The 23,918-nt window shown below is 42.6% G+C and overlaps 1 protein-coding gene and 1 pseudogene across 1 annotated transcript; both read right to left on the bottom strand.

Annotated features, from left to right (window-relative positions):
• Positions 1–6,447: 6,447 nt before the first annotated feature.
• On the bottom strand, positions 6,448–10,613 carry LOC124043396 (SH3 domain-binding glutamic acid-rich-like protein 3). The gene is made up of 3 exons (XM_046361969.1): positions 10,459–10,613; positions 8,841–9,008; positions 6,448–8,653 (listed from the first exon to the last, which is right to left on the bottom strand). The coding sequence occupies exons 1-3, from the start codon at positions 10,501–10,503 to the stop codon at positions 8,588–8,590; spliced, it is 279 nt and encodes a 92-aa protein (XP_046217925.1). The 5' UTR covers positions 10,504–10,613; the 3' UTR covers positions 6,448–8,587.
• Positions 10,614–14,559: 3,946 nt separating this feature from the next.
• LOC124043394 lies at positions 14,560–23,896 on the bottom strand (annotated as a pseudogene).
• Between the last annotated feature and the right edge of the window lie 22 nt (positions 23,897–23,918).

Genomic DNA, 23,918 nt, shown 5'->3' with positions numbered 1-23,918 from the left:
TGTTGACCGAGTCTGGTGGATAAGGCCATAGGGTGCCTGTCCAAGTACAACTACCTGAAAACATTCAGTCTCCTGCTACACTTAAAACTTGCCAAAGAAGCCATGCTTCAGGCGGTGTCAGAGGTCATGAGAGGTAAACTAATACAAGAGCTACAAGGTCAACGTACAGTATTTCAAATGAGTATCAAATAAGCCCGTTGAACTGTCTTCAGGAATACAGTTGTATTTTTAGTTTTAGACAAAGATATTGGCCAAAAACATGGATGGGCCATTTCGGATGCCATTCATCCAGTTTAGTGTTTTTTTTTTTTAAGTCTGACTGTCCTGTGCTGATCTAGGATCAGGTCCTCCATGTCCATATAATCTTATTCATATGATCTAAAAGGCCAGACTGATCCTATATCGGCACTCCTTTTCTCAGGAAGGTTCTGGCGGGGAGACGGCAGCAGCTTTAGCTCAGAATAGAGATTCACTGCTAATCCGGGCACTTCAACGGAATTCCTGGAAATGGGGTACGTTTCTGCCGATCACTATGGAAAAATGTTGAAATGAGCCTGAATTCAAGCAATAGCATCACACACATTGGGGGGTGGTCTTATTACTGAATTATAAATGTTGTGACTTGTTTTCATGTTAAAGTCAGAAGTCACTATTTACATTTCCTGCACATAAAATGACTTTCTATAGGGTACGCAATAAGTTGATAATGTGGTGTGGCTCATTGTTCTTTTTCCCCTGCAGGTGAAGCAGCGGTATTGGGAGCAGTGGGAGAAGCAACGGAGTTGGGAGCAGTGGGAGAAGCAGTTGGGAGTTGGGAGCAGTGGGAGAAGCAACGGAGTTGGGAGCAGTGGGAGAAGCAACGGAGTTGGGAGCAGTGGGAGAAGCAGTTGGGAGTTGGGAGCAGTGGGAGATGCAGTTGGGAGTTGGGAGCAGTGGGGGAAGCAACTGAGTTGGGAGCAGTGGGAGAAGCAACGGAGTTGGGAGCAGTGGGAGAAGCAACGGAGTTGGGAGCAGTGGGGGAAGCAACTGAGTTGGGAGCAGTGGGAGAAGCAACGGAGTTGGGAGCAGTGGGAGAAGCAGTTGGGAGTTGGGAGCAGTGGGGGAAGCAGTTGGGAGTTGGGAGCAGTGGGGGAAGCAACTGAGTTGGGAGCAGTGGGAGAAGCAGTTGGGAGTTGGGAGCAGTGGGAGAAGCAGTTGGGAGTTGGGAGCAGTGGGGGAAGCAGTTGGGAGTTGGGAGCAGTGGGAGAAGCAGTTGGGAGTTGGGAGCAGTGGGAGAAGCAGTTGGGAGTTGGGAGCAGTGGGGGAAGCAGTTGGGAGTTGGGAGCAGTGGGAGAAGCAGTTGGGAGTTGGGAGCAGTGGGAGAAGCAGTTGGGAGTTGGGAGCAGTGGGGAAAGCAGTTGGGAGTTGGGAGCAGTGGGAGAAGCAGTTGGGAGTTGGGAGCAGTGGGAGAAGCAGTTGGGAGTTGGGAGCAGTGGGGGAAGCAGTTGGGAGTTGGGAGCAGTGGGAGAAGCAGTTGGGAGTTGGGAGCAGTGGGAGAAGCAGTTGGGAGTTGGGAGTTTGTTGCATACTTAGCAAAATGGTGTGAGGGATGTTGAGTGTTACAATCTTGGGGCTTTGCTATGTTTATAGGCATATCCTAATCTAAAATACTTTAAAAAACTAAAATCATCTTTGCCTGCATGTTTCCCTGCACTCAGGGAAGATGTGTATCCCAAAATGGTACAACATAGACAAGGTTGTACAGTAGGTGGACAAATACGACATGACAGTTATACATTAAGTTGATTTAAAGCTACAATATGTAACTTTTTGGGCAACATAAATGTGTGTTTATACATCTGTCATTCTCATTGAAAGCAAGTCTGAGAAGCGGTAGATCTGTTCTATGTAAGCTATTTCTATCGGTCCCTTTAGTTTGGGTGTCCTTTACATTTGGTTTTGTTGTGTACACCAGCTGAAAATACAATATTTTTGGTTATAAAAAATATATTTCACAGCAGTTTAGATGGTACAATTATTCGCGACACAATGACTGCCTGTTATCTCACAACTGAAATTAGGCAAACTATTTTAATTTTAGCAACCAGGAAATGGAAAGATTAATGCATATTCCACCTTTGAGAAATTAAAGGTTATTTTTTGGAGCTCATGGCGTAGCCAATGAGGTGGAGAAGCTGGAGGAGGACAGGAAGAAGGTGAAGTGCCTCAAGAAATCTGAAATAGGGTAAGTGCCTCCCGTTGGAAGGGTTCAGACTAGTGGATTGAAATAGGTGCCAGTACTCATTTTGGGTGCCTTTACCGTTCATATTTAGGTGCAGGAGCTCCACAACACTTTGAGCTAATATTCTATGAGGTGGAGGAGCTCAAGCAGTAGAAAAAGTGAGGTGCCAGTGCTCAGCTTCTGTGATCTCATGCCTAAGTGGCTCAGTCAGGGTTAATAACAGAATAAATAAACCAGCTAAACTGAAAAACAGCTACAACAAGCTGTTGTTCTTATGGATCAAACTGTTTCCTTCCTAAGGCAATGATTGACCCCCCAGTACCGTACCCACCTGAAGAGGAAAGCACAGGTGGCTCAGGGGGAGCTGGTATGTCCTTGTTTTTTAACTGCTGTGAATTGACATGATGGGATCATTCCTGCTCACCCAACTTCCGCTTGTAATGTGTCTGTTGTCCATTAGGAGGCAGACTGCAGGATCCTGGGAGTCCTGCTGGAGAGTGCACGTCTGGGGGGAATTGAAGCATGTCAAGGAGCAACGCCAGCTGGAAAAGGAAGCAGAGTCGGTATTAGCATGAGCATCCCGGAGGCTGCAGGAGGATGAGTGGAGGCTGCAGGAGGAATGAGTGGAGGCTGCAGGAGGATGAGTGGAGGCTGCAGGAGGATGAGTGGAGGCTGCAGGAGGATGAGTGGATGCTGCAGGAGGATGAGTGGAGGCTGCAGGAGGATGAGTGGAGGCTGCAGGAGGATGAGTGGAGGCTGCAGGAGGATGAGTGGGGGCTGCAGGAGGATGAGTGGAGGCTGCAGGAGGATGAGTGGAGGCTGCAGGAGGATGAGTGGAGGCTGCAGGAGGATGAGTGGAGGCTGCAGGAGGATGAGTGGAGGCTGCAGGAGGATGAGTGGAGGCTGTAGGAGGATGAGTGGAGTCTGCAGGAGGATGAGTGGAGACTGCAGGAGGATGAGTGGAGGCTGCAGGAGGATGAGTGGAGGCTGCAGGAGGATAAGTGGAGGCTGCAGGAGGATGAGTGGAGGCTGTAGGAGGATGAGTGGAGGCTGCAGGAGGATGAGTGGAGACTGCAGGAGGATGAGTGGAGGCTGCAGGAGGATGAGTGGAGGCTGCAGGAGGATGAGTGGAGGCTGTAGGAGGATGAGTGGAGGCTGCAGGAGGATAAGTGGAGGCTGCAGGAGGATGAGTGGAGGCTGCAGGAGGATAGGTGGAGGCTGCAGGAGGATGAGTGGAGGCTGCCGACCCAGAGAATGTCCTAGCAGGGCTAACAGGACAAGGTACTAAACCAGGATGTGTGTTCTGAATTGCTAAATCACTTGATTAGTTGTGTCCCATGTTCATACTCGTCTTCCTCTTGTAGATTAAACACAGAACCCGTTCAGCCTGGACATGAAGAAGTTGTGAGGCCAAAAAGACACGGCACAATCATATGTTCTTATACATTTGTACAAAGAATTAAGTATACCAACTTCATGCTTATATGTTAATTGCTGAATGTGGTGGTTGTTAGTTTTGTTACATATTTAGCAAAATGATGAGGGATAGTTTATCATTCAAATAATCATTTAAAAAAAATATCAATAAACAAGACCTAAGATTGTGAGTTTTAGTTATGTAATTAAAACATATATTTTCTTTGCTTGCAAGTTTCTCTGCGCTCATGGAAGAAACACTTTGTCACACAATACAAAAAACAATTTACCATTGACAGAATCATTCGATTCATTTCCTTAGTTGGATATCTGCTATTTGTCATAATTATCAACCTATAAAACATATGTGAAGCATATACAATACTTTAGAGCCAATCTGTAAGATTTACTTTTTGATTTGGAAGTTTTAGATCTAAATACCTTGTTGAGATTCGTACTAAAGATACATACCCGGTTGTTTGTTTTTGTTTTCATACAACAGGGCTGTCAAATTCATTCCATTCCTAGTGTCTACATGTTAACGTTTTTTTCTTTCAATTAAAACAACCAGGTGTGTGGACTTCTTTACTAATCAGTGACCTTAATTCATCAATTAAGTACAAGGAAGGAGCGAAAACCTGCAAATACTTGACCCTGCGTGGAATGAGTTTGACATGTATCATACAACAAATATTTGCAATTCTTTGGGCCTACTTGAAACCCATACACATTTCTATGAAGAGCTTGTGTGAACAGAATTGCACAGCAGTGAAATGCATTAAATGCATGTCTTGATGGAGGTACATTTCACTGCTTCTAAATAAATAGTTCTTTATCAACTTATACCTGGTCATGATACATCTTATTTGATCTACCAACATGATGAATACATAAATAGTAAATAAATGAACACTTTCACAAACATGGTTGATCTTGGATCTTATTACTGTTGCTATTTCACCACCAGATGGATGGATATACGTGCAGCATCAGATAAGGTTTTACAGCCGGTTTCCAGAGCCATGCTGTATACACAGTCACGGCTCAGTTCTCATCAACATAGAGGACAACTTGAACAGGAAACGCTGAGTGGGCGTTTTAACTTCCTGTGCCCGACCATGTGTCAATGTCAGGACCTGTACACTGAAGGATTACAAGCAGCCAGCAGTATCATGATGTTCTTACAGCTTGTATTCTCATGTCAGACCTGTGATCACAACATGTGAGAAAACAACTTTGATCGTGTGAGCAAATTCAGTGGACATCTGCTCATCAAACATCTCATTCCAAAATCATGGACATGAATATGGAGTTGGTCCTCCTGTTGCTGCTATAACAGCCTACTCTTCTGGGAAGGCTTTCCACTAGACATTGCTACTGGGATTTGTGAGGTCGGGCACTGATGTCAGGCGATTAGGCCTGGCTCGCAGTCGGCGTTCCATTTCACCCCGAAGGTGTTCGAAGGGGTTGATGTCAGGGCTCTGTGCAGGCCAGTCAAGTTCTTCCACACCGATCTCAACAAAACATTTCTGTATGGACCTCAATTTGTGCACAAGGGCATTGTCATGCTGAAACAAGGAAGGGCTTTCCCCAAACTGTTGCCACAAAGTTGGAAGCACAGAAGAGTCTAGAATGTCATTGTATGCTGTTGCATTAACATTTCCCTTCACTAGAACTAAGGGGCCTAGCCCGAACCATGAAAAACAGCCCCAGACCAATATTCCTCCTCCACCAAACTTTACAGTTAGCACTATGCATTGGGGCAATTAGTGTACTCGGGCATCTGCCAAACCCAGATTTGTCCGTTGGGCTGGCAGATGGTGAAGCGTGATTCCTCCTTCCAGAGAACGCGTTTCCAAAGGCGACAAGCTTTACACCACTCCAGCCGACGCTTTGCATTGCGCATGGTGATCTTAGGCTTGTTTGCGGCTGCTCGGCCATGGAAACCCATTTCATTAAGCTCTTGACAAACAGTTATTGTGCTGATGTTGCTTCCTGGGGCAGTTTGGAACTCAGTAGTGAGTGTTGCAACCGAGGACAGACGACACTATGCGCTTCAGCACTCTGTGGTCCCGTTCTGTGAGCTTGTGTGGCCTAAAACTTAGCGGCTGAGCTGATAGATGTGTCCACTTCACAATTACAGCATTTATAGTTGACTGGGGCAGCTCTAGCAGGGCAGAAATTAAATGAACTGACTTGTTGGAAAGGTGGCATCCTATGAAGGTTCCACGTTGAAAGTCACTGAGCTATTCAGTAAGGCCATTCTACTGCCAATGTTTGTCTATGGAGATTGCATGGCTGTGTGCTCAATTTTATACACCTGTCAGCAACGGGTGTGGCTGAAATAGCCGAATCAACTAATTTGAAGAGGTGTAATTTGAAGAGGCACAGGGCCCTGTAACATTCCTCAATGAGATGAAGTGAACCGCAAATGGAAAGGCTACTGTAATCAAGATAGAGAAAAATAGATATCGTAAGAAAAATAACACTGAATCAATATAGTATCTGATATACTATATGTATGTATATTATATGTACTGTGTCCTTTTTACAATATGTTTTTCCTTCTCTCTGTTTTGACAGCTTTGCAATCGTATTTGTAATACTATTTATTGTACAATGAAGAATATGTTCATAACACACTCAAGACCAAATTAATCAACTTGTTTTTTTGACGTGACAACTGAGTCCTTGGTTCACATTTTAAAACACAAATAGACCTATTAGCCATAATTCCTTTTTATTTGAACCATAATACTTATTTGACCCTTTTTCCCAATATTCTAGGAAGACAACAGCATCTCATTCCCTATATTTAATTTTTTATTTATTTTGGCCAAAGGGGCTTTGGTCCAAAAGCAAAGCAATAGTTCGAAGAGAGAGACATGGAATGCTGAACATATAGTTGATAGAGAGTATCTACACATCACTGACCAATAACACATCAACCACCATCAAATGACAAACATTGTCTGTGAAGGCTGCCATTACAGAATAGAGGTCCCACACCTACATACCCAGATATACTATGCGTGTGGTGGTGCGTTGCCAGACTTTGAGAAAGATGCAAATCAAGGTTCCTATGTGTGGAACCAGGAGTTATAATGATAGGTATGCTCTAGCACAGAGATTACTTTTTTTAACGAGGATGACATACTGGGTAAAAGATGTGGGACTCTACACATGAAACGGCACATACGTTTTTTACAACATCCCATGGAAGAGAAACAAGTCGGAAGAAAGAGGAGTAGACACTTGAGGCACTAAAAGTAAGGCCTTCAACTTTCCTCATGTGGTGAGTTAGTTTTTCTAAGGATGAGATTGTGTCAGTTCAATCTGAAACACTTTCTTTATCCACTCAGGAGCCAAAGGTCAGTAAAACAGTGGGAATGTGAGGCAGAGTTTAATGTGCATAGTTGTCTTTACTGCATCTTCAAGCTGGTTCGAGATTGAATTACACATTACCACAGATAGAACAGTAACAAGTCCTAAACAGTCATTGGGGCTTATAAATTCAGGGGATTATAATACTCAAACTCAGTTCTCTTACAGTAAGGATGTACAGCTGTAGTACCAGTAACAGTGTTACGTATTTTTGCGACAACGTCCTATAAATATGTCTATTTTATGTCTATGTAAGACCAATGATTGACGATCAGGTCATTCCCAGCAAACGCAAGTGGTCTCTTAAAAAAATACAGCAGTCTTTGGAATGCGGTAACATAGTGTAAAGTAACACTATATCCAGCTGTAAAGCACATATTTATTGGCACCAAGTTTAACACTATGAAATGCTGTCTGTTTTTACCATATTCCTCAACTCTCCACAATGGACCTTTGACACCATTAGCATGCTAAGCATTGAAATGTTTTGGACCAGAGTAGAATCCAGTTCTGTCTCTACCACTATTCACATTTCTTTAAGGTTCTGTGATTGTTGGCGTCTACGTTCTCCATGCTACGTTCTCCTATCCATGTTGATGTCTACAGTAGGCCAACGTACATTTTGAAAATGACTTTGTCTGTCGATATGAACAACATGGAAGTCAAGTGGGACAGGTAAGGAAAAGACAACACTGTTCAATCTAATTAATGGTAACCAAGTATTTGGTTGTCTGTTGGTTTGGTCTGGGTATGAAATGGCCCCTATTCCCTACATAGGCTGTGTTTAGACAGACAGCACAATTCTGATATATATTTTTTTAGATCAGCTCTGAAAATGATCTGTTTGGAAAGATCAGATGTTATTGGTCAAAAATAGAATGAGTGAAAATAAATATCAGAATTGGGCTGCCTATGTAAACGCAGCCGTAGTGCACTACATTTGACCTGGTAAATATAGTGAATAAAAAGGGTCATTTCAGGCCAAGACCGATTCCTGGTAAATGTTAGCCTCTTGATTAGCGGACCATGTACAGCCCAGATTATTTGACCTAATTACCACACATCTAGATTAGGCAGCTCCATTGATCCCACAGACCAGACTCAGAATGATTAGTGACATGAACACATCAGATCAAGCAGGCCTGGGTTCAAATACTATTCCAAATACAAATATATTTAAGCATTTGCTTTAGTCTGCATGGAGTGCCAGGTGGGTGGGGTTTGCCTTTTTTGGACATTTCTATTGGTTCAATTGCTACAGGAAAGCTTCAAAAAAGTACCACTTGAGCATTTAACATGATTTGAAAGTATTTGAACCCAGATCTTGACCACAAAGGGAAATAGTGACGAAAGAAATTGGGAGAACATAATAAGTGCTGTATAAAACATACACAATCATTTCAACAGTGGTTAGGTAAGAGTCCCCGCGGGGTGGGAAGGAGTGTGTGTGCCTTGTGATTGGTTGGTTGTATTTGCCATTCATGGCATTGAGAAAGAGGGCGGGCACCGCCAGTGCGGCAGAAGGCTAGTCAAGGAGCCTCCTGGGGGGGGCACGACTCTTCCTCATCACGCCATCTTCAGAAACTGTTCCACTTTGTCCTCCTCCACTGCATCCGAAAACATCTCATAGTTCTGGAGGAAAGAGACCAAACAGAGTACAAGGTATTATAAAGGGGTCATATCATAACATGTTTATGCCATCTAAGTAAACAGTTACCTACCTTTTCATCTATACTTATTATCCTCATACCGTTAGATAAACACTCAACACACACACAACCCTATCATGTCTCACAAATATTCATTCTCCCTTCCTTACCCCACAGTACTGGTCCTCATTGAAGATCTGTGGCGGGACAGCCGTGGGGTTCCCTGCCTTGCTTCTCATCTCGTCCCTGACCTCCCCGCCCACTGAGATGTCAATCAGCTCGTACTGGATGCTCTTACTCTCCAGTATCCTCATCACCTCCGCCTGCTGAGACTTCACCTGGAGGGGGAGAGGAAAGGGTCAGTTCAGGATCAGGGATCCATTGCACTTTTCACACTACTGAGCCTAGCTAAACTGAGTTTAGCAGTACTGGCCTGATTATACATTTAACATAGCGCTGAAAAGGACAATGTGAAAAGACATATCAGAGCCAGCACGGTACAGTTTGGTAAGATAGTGTGTAAAGGGTGCAAGCTTTACTTGTAGTACCAGGCACCAAACAGTCAGATCTGCTTTGTTAAATGTCTGCTGTTAAGAATGGAGATAGATGGGTGGCATTAACACTTCTATGATTATCCTGACAGAGAGAGAGAAAACGGCTAAGTAGATCTAAGTAGTCTGCTTTGCCTTTAAAAGCTAAAAGGGTTTATCTAATGTGTGGTTGATGATTAATTGTGCAACGCTATCTTGTTGGGCCAGATTGAGGAAGTTGGGGGATGGGGGTGTGTTTGCTATGTGTAACCACGTCTACTTCACCCACCAACTACATACAGCCTGGCATTCAATGGGCAAGGCAGGAAGACACCACGCACTACTGAAAGCCGATTAAAATGACCATTAGAAAACAAGCGGAAAGCTAGGGCCAAACCGAATGACTGAATCCCTTATTTTTATGTAGAAGAGGTGAAATTACATAACTTATGGCTAAACATTTTCAAAGTCTTCGATTAAAAAAGATCGTGAATCATATGACCCGATGGTTATAGGCTATGGATAATTTGGCAGTGCAATGCAGAGGCCACCGAAAAAACAAATCTCGCTGTAATTGACACCAGATGTTTAACCACGATGTTTTGCATAAATTGATACTGTGTGTCCACGCTTGAGCGAATGCAAACTCTTGGGAAGTACGCTGCAACATCTGTATCAATTTGATAATTTCCACGCAAAGCGAAATCCTGTCTGTTTATAATGCTTTTAGACTGCCCAAATAGTTCACATCCACCGTGCAGGCAGGTACACGGTAGCCATTGCTGACAAGTATGCTAACCTAGTTCCACTTGTCCAGGCATGCATCGATTATATCAGGTAAGTTGCAGAATGCGAAAAATATGCAATTAACATGCCCTCATTATTCGAATAGGTTCGTGAGATCTACCGCCAAACGCAGACAGAGGAAATGAAGCAGAACTATATGACTTCCGTCCCCATTTTCGGGGTGAGTTTGCATTTCCTGGTCTGTTTTGTTCATCTCTAAATAAAGTCGTTCTTCAAAAACGTTGCGATTGTATGGTGGACTGAATTATAAATTATGCCACACATGCAAACAATTACATTCTTGATCTAAAACATGGGAAATTCTCATTGTGTATATATGCTGATCAGATCCTGGGATGGATCGTTGACAGGGCGTTGGGTGTGTCTTTCAGACTGGTCCATAAAGGGTCAATTAGAAGTGTATCCACTTGCAAACAATATAATATATCAATGAATATCCGTTTCATCTCACCTCTCTGGATGCAGTAACGGTGGTATAATACAATTTGACGCCCATGGTTGCGATTCTCGATATCCCTTTGTGTTGTCACACGAACCGCGAATAGCTCTCTTGCCGAAGACTACGATCAATCGCCTCCCGCGGCTGAAAAGCCTCTATTTGCTGTGTGGTTTAAAGGGCCAGTGCAACTTTTTAGTCCTGTGTGTAGATTGATGTTCTACTAGTAGGCTATTTGATGGGACTGTGACATGTAAATCTAGCCTGTTATTGGCATATAGTCATGTGTGTAGTAAAGTTATATAGCCTGGAATAAAATTATTACCCATATCCAATTTATAAAGATTTTTTCAGCTTTTTTGTTTGAGACTATATGAACATGAAAGGCAGTGGTCTAAAGTACTTAAGTAAAAATACTTTAAAGTACTACTTAAGTAGTTTTATGGAGTATCTGTACTTTACTATTTATATTTTTGACAACTTTTACTCCACTACATTCCAAAAGAAAATTATACTCCTTACATTTTCCCTGACACCCAAAAGAACTAGTTACATTTTGAATGCTTAGCCGGACAGGAAAATTGACTAATTCACACACTCGTTTGTAAAGGATGTCTGAGTGTTGACGTGTGCCCTGGCTATCCATAAATGTAAAAAATAATAATAATAATAATAATAATTGTGCCGTCTTAAAGGAATTTGAAATGATTTATACTTTTACTTTTGATACTAAGTATATTTTAGCTATTACATTTACTTTTGATACTTAAGTATATTTTAGCTATTACATTTACTTTTGATACTTAAGTACATTTAAAACCAAATACTTAGACTTTTACTCAAGTAGTATTTTACGAGGCGACTTTCACTTTCGTCATTTTCTTTTAAAGTATCTTTACTTACTTTTAAGTATGACTATTGAGTACATTTTCTACCACTGATGAAGGGGTTAAACAGCCCAGGCTATTACTAAATGTTATTTTCCATGAGCTGCTTCTGAACAACAACAAAAAATCTAAATTCTATTACAAATTAAAAGGATTTCACTTCCGTTGGTCAACAATCAACTGAGCCAATGTGCCTTGATTACAAATCCTGCTCAAAGTCCCTGTTCCACTGAGTGTCACTAAGCATAAAAAAATCCAACCCCACCTAGGCTATTTCAAGGCAATCATTTTGTTATTGTGATAAACACTGTCCAAGTAAATTGGGTAAACTCAGGTGCAAAAATGGGTTATGATAAGACCTTCCATTGGGACTGAAAGCAAATAACAGATCTTTGTAAATCTGAATCAAGACTACTATGGTCTCTGTGTAACTGATGTAATGGTGAACAGTAGGCTAATGAAACTAGTTGAGCTTGGCATGGTGATGTAGACATTGCTCACTGGCAGGGCAGTGAGCCAGGCAGCAGGGGTAATGTGGACAGAGTCCAAGCATAGGGTTAGCTCCAGCTTTGTCTGCTGGTTCAGGTTTTACCTACATGGGATAAAGAGGAGCTGAGCTGGGTGGCTTGGCAGGCAGCAGTACTGAACAAACCAGGAAGAGGGCCAAGACTGGAATTAGACCCCCGAACTGTGTCCTGGCAAGCCTGGTCAATCACAATGATTCAAAAACCATTTATTGATCAGTGTCAGGATGGGACTGCTTGTGATCGTTGAAGGGAAGCATTGTGATCTCAAAGTCAAAGAATATGGAGAGATGAAATCATGTTCAGACAAACCGATCTCATTCTGGACAGAGAGTCTTACAAGTAAAACTGATACTATGCCTAAAATGCCCATTGGTATACTGGTGTCAAGATTATACTTTGCGCACTTAACGCCCTTAGGCTAACAATCCCATTTCAGAATTGACCAATCACAATGTGGATCAGTTTCAGTCATTAATGAAGAGCACAAGCAGAGGACAAATACAATGATAATTTCAGCACTGTGGTGGAGCATAGAACAGTAGTAGGCTGTAATGTGTCAATGTTACATCGATCAAACCAAATCCTAGGGTTCCTAAAATAGGCTCCAAATGTTACATTATTTCTAGGGATATGACGGGAACACTATACCATATGGAGACAATGGATGGATACCCACTATTCACATGGATCCGTGGCATACCAATACATATAATTTGTGTTTCAGATCAGACGCTTTGCCTCTCCACATGGAGGAAGCAGTCGCCTAGAGTTCAACACTGTCCTCTGCTGAGCTGCGTGAAATGCTTGGAGACAGAAATGACAGCAACGTAACGGTTATATATTCCTTGCAATTTCATTGGGCGAGGTGAGTTTGAGGTTGCAGTAATAACGAAAGGAAAAGGGTGTGGGCTTCAAGTCGTTTTTTTTTATTTACTTCTTTTTTTTTTACAAATGCCATGAATTTAACAAAGTATTGGAATTTGAATACCCTGCAAATGGTTAGGATTTCTGACTTGTCTTAGTAAGACTGCATTGTTGTGAATGTTATTTTATTTCATCAGTCAGGGGAAAACTATACCTGGAGCAGTGGCCACCTGTCATGTTCTCTAGTTGTTTTGTGCTTCACGTGTTTAGCCAAATATATATATATATATATATTTTATCTGTTTAAAAGTTTGGGGCCACTTGGGGTCCTTGTTTTTTGAAAGAAAAGCAAAAAAATGTCCATTAAAATAACATCAAATTGATCAGAAATACAGTGTAGACATTGTTAATGTTGTAAATGACTTTTGTACTGGAAATGGCTGATTTTCAATGGAATATCTACATAAACCTAGAGGCCCATTATCAGCAACCATCACTCCGGTGTTCCAATGGCACGTTGTGTTAGCTAATCCAAGTTTATAATTTAAAAAAGCTAATTGATCATTAGAAAACCGTTTTGCAATTATGTTAGCACAGTTAAACTGTTGTTCTGCTTAAAGAAGCAATAAAACTGGCCTTTAGACCAGTTGAGTATCTGGAGCATCAGCATTTGTGGGTTTGATTACAGGCTCAAAATAGCCCGAAACAAAGAACTTACTTCTGAAACTCGTCAGTCTATTCTTGTTCTGAGAAATGAAGGCTATCCCATGTGAGAAATTGCCAAGAAACTGAAGATCTCGTACATCGCTGTATACTGCTCCCTTCACAGAAAAGCGCAAACTGAATCTAACCAGAATATAAAGAGGAGAGGGAGGCCCCGGTGCACATCTGAGCAAGAGGACAAGTGCATTAGTGTCTAGTTTGAGAAACAGACACCTCACAAGTCCTCAACTGGCAGATTCATTAAATAGTACCCGGAAAAAACAGTCTCAACATCAACAGTGAAGAGGCGACTTCAGGATGCTGGCCTTCTAGGCAGAGTTCCTCTGTTCTTTTGCCCATCTTAATCTTGGCCAATAAAAAGAAAATATTAAGATGGGCAAAAGAACACAGACACTGGACAGAGGAACTCTGCCTAGAAGGCCAGCATCCCAGAGTCGCGTCTTCACTGTCAAGAATCACAAGCAATGCACATTAGACTGGTGGAAATCTGTCCTTTGGATTAATGAGTCCAAATTTGAGATTTTTGGTTCCAACGCTGGGTCTTTGTGAGACGCAGACTAGGTGAACAGATGATACACGCATGTGTGGATCCCACCGTGAAGCAATTGAGGAGGAGGTGTGGTAGTGTTTTGCTGGTAACATTGATTTATTTAGAATTCAAGGCACACTTAACCAGCATGGCTAACACAGCATTCTGCAGCGATACGCCATCCCATCTGGTTTGCGCTTAGTGGGACTATCATTTGTTTTTCAACAGGACAATGACCCAACACACCTTCAGGCTGTGTAAGGGCTATTTGACCAAGGAGAGTGATGGAGTGCTGCATCAGATGACCTGGCCTCTGCAATCACCCAACCTCAACCCAATTGAGATGGTTTGGGATGAGTTGGACCACAGAGTACAGGATAAGCAGCCAACAAGTGCTCAGCATATGTGGGAACTCATTCAAGACTGTTGGAAAAGCCTTCCAGGTGAAGCTGGTTGAGAGAATGCCAAAAGTGTGCAAAGCTGTCAAGACAAAGGGTGGCTACTTTGAAAAATCTCAAATATAAATTATATTTTGATTGATTTAACATTTTTTGGGGGGTTACTACATGATTCCATGTGTGTTATTTCATAGTTTTGATGTCTACACTATTATTCTACAATATCGAAAATAGTAAAAATCAAGAAAAACCCTTGAATGAGTCGGTGTGTCCGAACCTTTGACTGGTACACACATTTTATATATAAAATATTTTGGGGGGCATTAATATGCGCCACATATCAGTTTGCAAACAATGTATAAACTAACAATTATTGAGTTAATAAAGCCGCATACATACATGCTCTTGTTTTGCTTTATTGAGCAAGGCAGCTCCAAACGGCAGGTGTTTAAGCCTAGCTCCGCTTTCTGTGGTGGTGGAAAATACAGAGCTTAGGGGTTGGTAATGTTCTCTAGTTACGCCGTGATTGGCTCAGTGTTCTGTCACTCATGGGGATACTACGTCACCGCAAAAACTATGGGCAGAGTTAAAAAATTCAAACCCCTTGGGTGCTGCCATAAAGTTACAAAAGAAGTGCCCATCCAAGAAGGCTCATGGTCATTGGCCACAGATAGGCTAGATATAACGTCATTTTATCTTTGATTGGACTGATCATGTCAACGTCATACTTTCTGAATCTTAGCTAGCAAGCACTCTTCATAATGAATCACGTCGACAATCTACTTGCAAATCCTTTTCAATCCTATGAAGATAAATTATAGATACAACGTATCGGTGCTCATCGGCCATTGGACATAAACATTACACAAGTTGTGTTTTGGAAGGAAGCAGTGGCTAACTGCAAGTGTTGCAAAGCAATCACTATCCTGCTATTCAGTGGAGTGGGTGTGTGGTTCAAGTCAGGGTTTAAAGGTCTCTTTTCCAAGATAAACATTCAACACCATGGGCTAGAATAGGTTGAATACATTGACCATGCTGTCAATCCAGCATGACTTCTGCCGCGTTCAAAACAATTGGAAATCAGAGAGTAATGGACAAAGGGTAAACAGTAACAAAGCCAGATTGCATCACAGCACTGTGGAGAGCGAGAGAGAGAGAGAGAGAGAGAGTCCTTACCAGTCCAGGCAGTGGGAAGCCAGGGAAAACGCACCAACAATTTACAGATTATAAACTAGTCATGTATTACTGTACGATCACAACCATTACATACATCATTTGACACAATGTCAATTGAAAATGTTCAATATGACACAGTAGCTTTCAAAACTCAGTCAACACAAGGTCAGGACTTTTCCAGACCAGAGAACAACTAAGCAAATATATTCTAGGACAAAAGTGTGCAAGTAAAAACAACTGTTACAGCAAAGTGACAAATACATAAAGAAAAAAAAGCAGTGAGATTCACCCTCCCCCCATTATAGAAAAGACTATGAAAGTTTACATTCTAATTCGCTTTGTTCAGTGATAGATCTAGCCTGGATCCAGATTGGTTTGCGCTATGACAATAAGAGTTGGCAAGACCGCACAAACAGATCTGGGACCAGGCTAGTGATAGGATTCGTCATCTCCCGTTATGTAAAAGATAAATACTCTCAAGGCACAACAAGAGCATGTTGACATAATACAGTGACTACACAAGGTGTTTACTATAAAAATATACTGTGTGTATAGTGGCAAGAGAAGTATGTGAACCCTTCGGAATTACCTGGATTTCTGCATAAAATCTGTCAAGTTTCATCTGATCTTCATCTAAGTTACAACAATAGACCATCTGTTTCAACTAATAACACAAACAATTATACGTTTTCATATCTTTATTGAACACACCGTGTAAACATTCACAATGCAGGGTGGGAAAAGTATGTGATCCCTTGGATTTATTAACTGGTTGACCCTCCTTTGGCAGAAATAACCTCAACTGAACGTTTTCTGTAGTGGCGGATCAGACCTGCACAATGGTCAGGAGGAATTCCTCTTTACAAAACTGTTTCAGTTCAGCAATATTATTGGGATGTCTGGTGTGAACCGCTCTCCTGAGGTCATGCCTCAGCATCTCAATTGGGTTGAGGTCAGGACTCTGACTGGGCCACTCCAGAAGGCGTATTTTTCTTCGTTGTCCCGTTGCATCACCCAACTTCTGTTGAGCTTCAATTGGCAGAGCCTTACATTCTCCTGCAAAAACAAAATTGTTTCCCCGTAAATGATAGCAAGCTGCCCAGGTCCTGAGGCAGCAAAGCAGCCCCAAACCATGATGCTCCCTCCACCATACTTTAACAGTTGGGATAATATTTTGATGTTGGTGTGCTGTGCCTTTTTTTCTCCACACATAGTGTTGTGTGTTCCTTGCAAACAACTCAACTTTCTGTCCACAGAATATTTTGCCAGTAGCGTTGTGGAAAATCCAGGTGCACGTTTGCAAATGTTATTTTTGGACAGCAGTGGCTTCTTCCATGCTTCTTCAATGGTGTCCTCCCATGAACACCATTCTTGTTTAGTGTTTTATGTATCATAGACTCGCCAACAGAGATGTTAGAGTGTTCCAGAGATTTCTGTCATTCTTCAGCTTACACTCTAAGATTCTTAACGTCCACTCCTAGGGAGAGTAGCAACAGTGTTGGACCTTCTCCATTTATAGACAATTTGTCTTACTGTGGACTGATGAACCACAAGGCTTTTAGAGATACGTTGGTAACAAGGCATGGCTCACATCAGGCAATGGTTCTTGTGAACAGCAAACTCAAATTGTGTGAGTTTTTTTTTTATTTTTTAAATAGGGCTAGGCAGCTCTAACCAACATCTCCAATCTCATCTCATTGATTGGACTCCAGGTTAGCTGACTCCAATTAGCTTTTGGAGAAGTCATTAGCCTCGGGATTAACATACTTTTCCCAACCTACACTCAATGTTTAAATTATGTGTTCAATATAGACAAGAAAAATACAATCATTTGTGTGTTAGTTTAAACAGACTGTGTTTATCTATTGTTGTGACTTAGAAGATCAAATTGAAATCCAGGTAATTCCAAAGGGTTCACCTACTTTTCTTGCCACTGTACATGCATGTCTAATCTTACATAAGGTTTACATTGACAGATTCATTAATACACTTTCTCAGCAATTGGTCCAGTACAGCCTTAATTTGTGACCCCACATGAGAAATACTTATACTCTCATAGGTGAAAAAGTGCAATGTGGGTACGTCAATTTGTCTGCCTATAAAAGTGCTCTAGACGTGGATAGATTGATCGGCCTGGCATTAAAATGTGAAACTCCTATAAAAGGCATAGTTAGCAGTATTGTTGATATTGAGAACCACACCCACTACACAGTATGCTTCCTTTTCCAACATAATCCTACTTTGAAAGTGAATAAACTATCCCTTTAAGATCAATTCATTTCATTGTTTGAGTGCTGACAAGGACTCATATCACAATGTTTCTTGGCAGTAGTTCGACATACGTTGTTGTAAACAAAAAACATAATGGAACTAAACTAGCACAAATGTAACAAAATCATTGAGACATGATTAGACAATACTTCTGTCATCGTCAAGGACACAGGTGCTGTAGAGAAACATTATATTATAGAAGCAAACTCGAGCAGGCTAAGGAAGGCAGTTTGTGTCGAGTCGAACAAGGCCATATTGATCACTTTGGTACCATCCCAGCGGGCAAAACTGGGCATAAGTTTTTGGCTGTAATAACGTCAACTCATTTCAACCAGTTTTGCCCACAGGGAAGTGACTGTAAGTCTCCTACACAGTGACCTACCCAGTTCATTTGGACTTGTCTCTGCAGTTAAGCAACCGTTTTGCTTTCCTTGCAATGAAGACTGCTATGCAGACACAGACCACCAGCGTGGCTCCATACTGCACCAGATAGACAGTGGATGCTCCCTCTCCGTGTAGCTGTGTGTAGAGTGGCCTTCGGCCCAGGTAGTCCAGGTGAGAGGCCTGGATCTGACAGAGAGTACAGATCACCAGGAAGACGTGGAACAGCTGGTGGCCCTGCCCCAGGAAGTCACAGTGGCCTGGGAACAGACGCTCTGGGAGGGGGTTGGTGAAGAAGAACGCACTGGACAGGAAGAAGGCTACCTGGCTCCCATGGAAGGATATAGCCGGGTCGCCGACTATGCCACCGGCGGGGGCAGAGATGTCATCACTGTGCGACGTGGTCCAGAGGGAGTGGAGGAGGCGGTGGAACACCGGACTAGTATCCCAGGCATAGGCCATAGCCGAGGGAATCACCTGGCCCACCTTCCGGACCCAGACCCGCAGGCTGTAATTGCGATACTTCCCATAGCAGCAGCCCAGGCAGGACAGGCAGCAAAGGAAGGTGGCAGTGGGCATGAAGACTGGGGAGACCCACTGGTGGTAGTTTGGTTCCACAGCATAGTAGAAGTGAGCCACGGCGCTGCCGTACTGATACTGAGCCACTCCTACATAATCCAGGAAGAAGAAGCAGTAGTGGTAGAACTCTGATTTGGCGGCCAGGAGGTGGGCTACAGTGCTGCAGGCCATGTAGGCCAGGGAGGACAGCAGGAGAATGAGGAGGGGCCAGGCGTGGGCGTCATCGATGAAGTCCACCGTCTCAGCTAGCTGTAGGAACTTGACCAGGACCAGGAGAGACCCTAGCAGGTGGGTCCACACGTTGATGGTCTCGTTGTGGCGCTGGAACAGCGACAGGAAGTAGTACCTATATTGATCAGGAGACGGGACAACATTATGTTCGCTTCTTTAAGAGACGTCTTTACTATGATAAACCGGATATGATGTACATAGCATTATGGGTAATGTAGTACATGTTACAGTACCTCCAGCCCTGGTGGAGCGGTCGGTAGCCGGCGTGGATGTAGCGCTCTCTGAAGAATCCGGGAACTTCGGTGTCCCGTAGCGTGCCTGGCATGGAGGGGGGCGGCCTCTGTCAGCATCTGGGGCAACGCCCTTACCTGCTGGAGGTTGATGAACAGACGCCCAATCCGCTCCATAGCGATCGTTGCCATGAGGGACAGTTTGACGGGGGGGGGGGGACTGTTGTTGTTGCTGACTGGACAGCTTCAGGAGACTGGCAACTGAAAGAGAAGGAGGGTAACACCATTAGAAAGACATGCTGACACTTAAAAGGCTTAAAAACAATAACTAAGAACAAAAAAAGGTTCAAAATGACCATTTATTTGAAAACTGCAGCGCAAGTAAAACTATTGGCAAACATAACTGACACACAGGTAAAAAAAAAAGTTAAATTAGGTGCAATTATGTGCACCTGTGTCAGTATGCCAACACGAAATGAAAAAATGGAAACAATCAGCAAGACAATAAGCATTTGGGGGAAGAACAACATGAACTCTTCAACCTTGAAGATGAACAGAGGGCAGAGATCTTCCTGAGCAGTGTGATGTATAAACTGAACTTTAATTGCTCCAGTAAATCATTCTGGATAAGACCGTCTGCTAGATGACTAGAAAAGCAGTGAATGTCATGGGAGCGTACCAACTAAACACGCAAATCTGTTTTTAATCAAGAAATCAAGTTTTAATTTCCTGAACTGGTGAAAGAATGTATTTTCAGAAGCATACAGCATATGCATGTCATCCAACCACAAAGCACTATCAGACATGTTTACACAGTAACTTCCACCTTTTTTAGTAGATATTGGCCACATGCCCATATCTGATAAAACAGAGTTGCTTATGAACAGCAACTTAGTTGCAACACTTTCAAAAACGGGATCCTTAAAAGAGGATGACATGATAACAAGGCATATGCAGTCAAGTAATATAATTTAATCAACACCTATTTCCAACCCTGTCAAGTATTTGCCTATGGCTTATGAGACTGAGGGATTTACACTGTGGCACCCGTGGATGAAAAATATTGTTGACACCCGTGGAGGCTCCTCAGAGGAAGGACCCTCCTCCTCAGTGAATTTCATATAAATAAAAAGTGAAACATTAAAAAAAGTTCTCATATTTAGATTAAACTATACTAAATATATTCACGTCGCCAAATCATTTATTAAAAACACAGTTTTGCAATGAAGGCCTACAATATCCTCAGCAGCACTCTGTAGGGTAGCACCATGGTGTAGCCGGAGGACAGCTAGCGTCTGTCCTCTAGATACATTGACTTCAATACAAAACCTAGGAGGCTCATGGTTCTCACCCCCTTCCATAGACTTACAAAGTAGTTATGACAACTTCCAGAGGACGTCCTCCAACTTATCAGAGCTCTTGCAGCATGAACTGGCATGTTGTTCACCCAATTAAAGGATCAGTGAATGAATATATTACTGAAAGCATAAGCTACAGCTAGCTAACTAGCACTGCAGTGCATACAATGTGTGAGTTGTTGACTCAAAGAGAGAGAAAGACAATATTGGAACAGTTTTAATATTTGTTTAAATAAAAAAATTAAGGAGAAGCAAAGAGAGGTATTTTTTTCACTTTCACTTAGCTAGCGAATGCAGCTGCTTGTTTAGCCTATTCAAACACCCAGCTCAAACAGAGAGGGATGCTATTTTAGCTAGCTGGCTATGGCGATCCAAAACGGGACCTCTTCAAAGTAAAGGTAAGCTTTTGGTTTTATTAATTTATTCCCACCGGGGCCAGCCGGTGTAACTGCAAAACTGATTGCTGACTGTACACTACTGCATGATTGTAGCAGGTTTACTAATGCATTAGTTCTAGTAGCTAGGTTGATTAGCTAATATGGTGACAATGACTTAGGCTGTGTGTAGCAGTTATGAAATGGTTTGACTTAAAGTTTTTTTCACCTGTTTACAGACAGCTGATGTTGTGCACTGAAGTCCACAAGCGAAGGGACAAAGTGAGAGGAGGAGAGCATGAAGATGAGAGAAGGAATAATGCAACAAACAAAATGCTCATGCTGTTTGTATGCAGCTGCTATGATAGTGAACTGCGTTTGCGTGTGATCAGGGATATATTCATTCCGCCGATTCTGTTGAACAACGTTTATTAAAATGGAAGAAAGCGGTACAAAATGGGGATAAAATTACAGAAATTTTCCTCCCGAGTGGTGCAGCGGTCTAAGGCTCTGCATCGCAATGCTGGAGGCATCACTACAGACCCGGGTTTGATCCTAGGTTGTGTCGCAGCCGTCCGTGACCGGGAGAACCATGAGGCGGCACACAATTGTCCCCGCGTTGTCTGGGTTAGGGGAGGGTTTGTCCGGCCAGGATGTCCTTTTCCCATCGTGCTCTAGCGACTCCTTGTGGTGGGCCGGGCGTATGCATGCTGACGTAGGCCGCTACTGGTACAGTGTTTCCTCCAACACATTGGTGCGGCTGGTTTCCGGGTTAAGCAAGCAGTGGGTCAAGAAGCAGTGCGGCTTGGCAGGTTCGTGTTTCTCAGGACACATGGCACTTGACCTTCGCCTCTGCCGAGTCAGGAATTGCAGAAATGGGACAAGACTGTAACTTCCAATTGGATATCACGAAATTGGGGAGAAAAGGGAGTAAAAAGTTAACTAATTCAAGAATTTGTACAATGGAAATTCTTGTTTGCAACTGTTGGACTAATTATTACTCCCTACATCAGCTAGATGCAAGCAAATGTGCAAGGCGGTATTGAATGTAATCACTGTCTGTCACCTTGATTACTCAAATTTGTTTGTTGTAAACTTTCATTCATAGGCTAGGTTGTAGCAACCTCATGATGGGTATAGGGAAAATTCTAATATCATGTAGTAGCCTAAACATATTGCTATTACATTGAGCTGGGTGAATGGAATATTAATGAAAGTCATCCAATATGCTGTAATAGAAATAAGGCAATGCTCAAAAAAAGAATGCTCATCCGCCCTCATCTTAAACATCACTGACAGCAACTGGTTGACACCCAATAATAACTAACTCAAGACCTCACATAAACCTACAGTATACATCTCTCCCTTCAGCATCTCTCTTCATCATAAATGTTTCCCTTTACTGTGGCAATAGCGATCGAATGAAAGCAATATTAGCCATTTCAATGCAACATACCGAAACAAAACAAACCAAGCAAGATATTTTGTTGTAGGCATAGGAGTAGGATTCTATTGTGCACAACTCAGCCCATACTCTACACAGACAGGTGCGGCATAGCCAATCAGAGCTGCAGTAGGCCTATATGCAAATTGACCATTGCTATATGGATATGTGCCATTTACTTTGAACTGGACTGTGTTTACAGCTGTGGCCATGAGTAGATGCACTTGTTTTGAGATCAAAGCAAGAGCTGCATGTAGCCACATTTTGTTCATATCCTGTGCTAGTTAGTGAGTTATTAGCCCAGTTATAGAAAATGTGCAGTCAGCAATAGGGGAGTGACTACTTCTTACAAGAGCACAGAATGTGTACATTTCTAGACATCTTCGAAAAGCGAGTCAGGTAAAGAGTTGTTCGGGTCTCAAAGGGGCAGTGTTGTATTTTGAGACTGGCTACTTAGGTTATTAAAGCCTATAGGTAGAGCATAGCATAATTTGTCTGATTCTATCTAATAATGGTATGGGAATTATAACGCATTTTATTTTGTAAAGTGGTTTCTTGCATCAAACACCACAACATTTTCAGTCACCTACTTGTCTGAAGGACAAGTGGATAAACCGGTTAATGTCAAGCCCTGCATGTTTTTTTCACAAGTATCATGGAATGTAGGCCTACATTGAACACCACACATTGGCTGCTACTGTAGGCTGGATGATAGAAAAGCTATTTCCATGTTAAAATGTTATGGGATGCATTTTCTCCATTGTTTTTGACAGTAGGCCACTACATCGTGATCAAATAACCGCAGAAGACTACTTGGCCACTGTTAAAACTGTAACTTGAAGCAGGTACGCCCAGTGTTCACAGTAAACGCGTGCTGGAAGCTCCACAGAATTTTCACAACGTTCAGGTTTGCGCTCAGCTGACCTGAAATTTGCTCAGTGCCCAAAAAAGAGGGAACGTTGACATACATTCAGTTTCATTTGGTATAGGCTAAACTAAAATAAGTTGTGCTCTTTCTTGCGTACATTGTTTAACCTGAGAAGTAAAAAGTTAGAAAATATTGCGCAAGACAAGAGGGAGGAAATACCAATGCATGTGGTTCTTCCTCTTCAAAGCTGCTGCTGTAGACCTACTTTATTAGACTACACCAGACGGCTCCTGGAGACGCAGGACAGTCGGCAGGTTCTTTCACCTTCAAGATGTGATGATCGTCCGACTGTCTCCGTCCCTGTGCCCCCCGACAGTCATCGGTCGTCACGCCTCCCCGACCGGTGTCAGCCTTGTCATCCACTCATATACTGGAATGCAACAGATGTGTGTAAAATATGAACAGGAGTTGTCCAATGGCAAGTAAGTAGGCGGTGGTTAACAGCAGAGGACAGAGAAGAAATATGGTATTTATCTTGGCTTCGGGAAACTTTGGGTTGGACGTCTGATTGACTGCGAAATGTCCGTCATGCCTTTCAGAAGAGTCACCATGTAACTGTTTCTAGTCAAGTTTAG

The sequence above is a fragment of the Oncorhynchus gorbuscha genome, linkage group LG09 (assembly GCF_021184085.1).
Source record: "Oncorhynchus gorbuscha isolate QuinsamMale2020 ecotype Even-year linkage group LG09, OgorEven_v1.0, whole genome shotgun sequence".
Taxonomy (NCBI): domain Eukaryota; kingdom Metazoa; phylum Chordata; class Actinopteri; order Salmoniformes; family Salmonidae; genus Oncorhynchus; species Oncorhynchus gorbuscha.
Note: the sequence above shows the minus strand (reverse complement) of the source record. Positions and strands in the feature narration are given on the sequence as shown.

Excerpts from the sequence above, each read along its gene's own strand:
- LOC124043396 (XM_046361969.1), bottom strand. The coding sequence starts at position 10,503 with ATGGGCGTCAAATTGTATTATACCACCGTTACTGCATCCAGAGAG. Across the intron at positions 9,009-10,458 it reads CCGTTACTGCATCCAGAGAG|GTGAAGTCTCAGCAGGCGGA; the intron begins GTGAGATGAAAC and ends CTCCCCCTCCAG. Across the intron at positions 8,654-8,840 it reads ATGAGGACCAGTACTGTGGG|AACTATGAGATGTTTTCGGA; the intron begins GTAAGGAAGGGA and ends TCTTTCCTCCAG.